This window comes from Phanerochaete carnosa (genome assembly GCF_000300595.1).
Source record: "Phanerochaete carnosa HHB-10118-sp unplaced genomic scaffold PHACAscaffold_557, whole genome shotgun sequence".
Lineage (NCBI taxonomy): Eukaryota > Fungi > Basidiomycota > Agaricomycetes > Polyporales > Phanerochaetaceae > Phanerochaete > Phanerochaete carnosa.
Window position 1 is genome coordinate 1 of NW_006768184.1, and position 3,063 is coordinate 3,063.

Sequence of the window (3,063 nt, forward strand, 5' to 3'; positions counted from 1 at the left end):
GAACAGGGCAAGCTTATCGTCGGCGTAGGAAGGGCCGGGAAGGATCAGTTTTTCACAATTTCACGGCCCATGCAAAGACAGCCCTGGCGAAGAAGAATGTCACGAAAGTGACGGGTGGCATTGTCGCAGCCACGTGGCCACGGAGGACAGCTCGCCCACAGCCCTTCCGAAATTGGATCCACGTCTTCACAATGCGATGCAAGCACCACCTGCCTTATAATAATGTTCTCGCCATCGCTTTGCCCCTTGGACTGTAACAGCTATCATCGTCGAGTTGCATTCGAAACACCCCCTGCTGCTACGGCCTGAAGACTGTCTCGTCTCCGGCCTTCATATATCGTCACTTGCGCAAAGCTTCCCAGCGAGAGCACGGCAAGACCGTGGCAAAGGCGCGGTTCCTTATCTACTTTCCCAGCCCGATCGACCCTTTCGAAGCTTTTCTTCGGTTTTCGTTACTACTGCTTACCTCCATTGACTACACGAACAATGGGCTGGCGCAGGACTCGGAGGAAGCTATGGAGCAGGTCCAAGAACGCCGCTTACGCTCTGGAGCAGGCTCTCGACATCTTCAATCGTGCCGCCGTCTATCCCCCCGTGCCAGGCTTGCAGGCCGGTGTCAGCTGTCTCTTGGCGGTGTTTGGCAGGATCCAGGCATGTGTCCCGTATGGTCCTCATGAGTGCCAATTCTCAATTTCAGGCTAGATCTCGCGCGCGAATGCCGAATCTATCAGGGAGCTAACCAGGAACATGAACGATTTGACCGAGACGGTGAACAAGTACACAGAACTCAACGGACAGAGTATATCACCCCAGGTGGAATTGGCGGTCAACGAAGTGCTCTCATGAGTGTGTTGTTTATGGTATTGTTCATAAATGCTCATATAGCGCAGATCGTGGGATGCGATCAATGACGAGGCTGTGAAGATCGAGTTGCGGCGCAAACTGCTGAGGGTAATGGATAACAACAAGGATCGTGGAGGTAGAAGAGTCGCCGGATTCTTGCAAGATCTATCCCAATCGATCAAGGAATTCATGGTATGGAACACTTGTCCTTTACTTGGAAAATTTGCAGGCCATAGACTGACCCACGGTCTTCGCTAGCGCTTGCTTCCCCGTCTGATAGGTGTGTCTAAGACAGTCATTATCTTGACATATTACATGGATATCCGCTCACACTACTCCTCCAGATAGCGAATTGTTTCACCGCCATTGGGAGCGGCTTCCCACCGAGCTGCATGACTACATCTACGGCCTCCTGCACAGCCCCGGCCACAAAACCGGCTTGTCAGCACTGTCCCTAGTCTCGCATACCTGGTCCCAACGCTTTCGTCTGTTGTAGGAATCTTCGCGCAGGCGGGGGATTCACGAATAATGTACGATAAATTATCGAAATATTACACCGTGTTCTTTTATAGCTATAGTATTTCCTAATCTAATCATAACCAATGAAATGTCCTTACAAAGGTGAGACTAGGTACAAACGAGTCGGGGTGTCAAACGGGCGCCAGCGTAGAGTGCTCTGGGCGTGTCACATCTAAATAAAGAAACCATGACGCGGAGCGCGTCATGTCAGAGAGCATGGGACTACGAAGCGCATCAGCGCATTGTCAAATCATCGGGTACGCGCCTCAGATACAACAACATCGTCCTCGCCTCTTTACCCAGCTTAGGCTGATAACTGAGGGAGACGATCGCACGCTATACGGCATAGTGCGGTCCCCGCTGTCGGCCTGGCTTGCGGAGCACATCGCCGTCCTGCATTTCTTCAAGATTGGCCCTCGTGGTTATCCACTCTGGACGGCTCTCCTCCGCCTCCTCCCCGCGTGCCGCGACATCTCGCATCGTTTCGGTGTCGAGCCCATCCGCGTGTCGCTGTCGCACAGCGCAGGTCTGAAGAGCTCGTTGCGGAGCATCACCTCCTTGACACTCAGAAATTGCAACTTCCCGTCATTGCAAATCCTGCTCCGCATACTAGCCGACATCACCTACCTGAAAAATGTTTATTTCAGCGATGTCAAATGGTCGGGTGACGGACTCACAACAGCTGACGCCGCGAGCAATGTCTGCACGGGTGCCTTCAGCCATGTCTGCTCAGTCAGGATGTACGACTGCACGAACAACATGGTAGTGGCCGCATGGATCTTGGCGGCCGCGAGCACACGACACTCGTTCACCCGACGTCGGACGGCAGGGCCAGCAGTCCCTGCGGAGACATGGGCCATCATCGAGCTCATCCAGACGTTCTTCAAGGACGACGACAAGTTCCTGATTGTAGGTTTTGATGTCAAGGAGGCGATGGCAGGTGAGCTGGACTGGTCCCTCTACCAGATTGTTGTACTCACCGGATGGTCCAAGATACTTACAGATTTGTTGGTTCCCTGCCTTTCGCATACATCTCAGTCCGGGTTGTCAAGTCTGCGCCTACCGCCGGCACCAATGAGGCCTGGTCTGTCTGCCAAATCGTTCTCGCTGCCCGAAACGAAATGTTTTCGGAATCGCACCAGTATTTCCACTCTTGCGATTGGTCCGCGCTCGCTTCCCTTCTGCCTGCGTTTCCACAATTACAACAGTTCCAAGTCCTCTGCGGGGAGGAGCATTCAGAAGAGGACTTCCGCGCACTCTCTGACAAGGTTGCAGAGGCCATGAACAGCCACACGTATCTGCTTGTCGTGCTTCAACATGATCCTGACCTGCCAGGCGGGAGATACTTGCAGCCTGCGCTGTTTGATCTAACCGAGGCGGATGTGGAGAAAGCTCGGCAGCCTGAGGAAAAGGTGAGGACTGGAAAGCAGAGTTACTTGATACCTAGCTAAGCAGTCTTTCCGCACAGAGACGACGAGTCAAGGAGAGAGAAGAGAGAGAAAAAAGGAGGCGCCCACACACGACACACAACCCCAACATCAAGAGCGAAATGACTTGACCAACGTTTACTTATCATATGTCCAGCGTCCTTGTCTATTCTTGTTTGACCATCGTTATCATAATTTCACGGTCGCGTATATGCTGTCTCGCCTTCATTCTCATGCAACCCTTGCGCTTGTATGGCCTAGTAGATTCAATATC

At 52.8% G+C, this 3,063-nt stretch overlaps 2 protein-coding genes across 2 annotated transcripts; both read left to right on the plus strand.

Moving 5' to 3' along the window:
• Positions 1 to 486: 486 nt before the first annotated feature.
• PHACADRAFT_202778 (uncharacterized protein) lies at positions 487 to 1,339 on the plus strand (the record flags this gene model as incomplete). The annotated part of the gene is made up of 5 exons (XM_007402920.1): positions 487 to 633; positions 703 to 834; positions 886 to 1,035; positions 1,102 to 1,123; positions 1,188 to 1,339. 5 exons carry the CDS (start codon positions 487 to 489, stop codon positions 1,337 to 1,339), a joined length of 603 nt encoding a protein of 200 aa, XP_007402982.1.
• Positions 1,340 to 1,481: 142 nt separating this feature from the next.
• On the plus strand, positions 1,482 to 2,809 carry PHACADRAFT_266342 (uncharacterized protein). Its single transcript, XM_007402921.1, has 3 exons — positions 1,482 to 1,989; positions 2,040 to 2,265; positions 2,343 to 2,809. Exons 1-2 carry the CDS (start codon positions 1,579 to 1,581, stop codon positions 2,046 to 2,048), a joined length of 420 nt encoding a protein of 139 aa, XP_007402983.1. The 5' UTR covers positions 1,482 to 1,578; the 3' UTR covers positions 2,049 to 2,265; positions 2,343 to 2,809.
• The last annotated feature ends 254 nt before the right edge of the window (positions 2,810 to 3,063 follow it).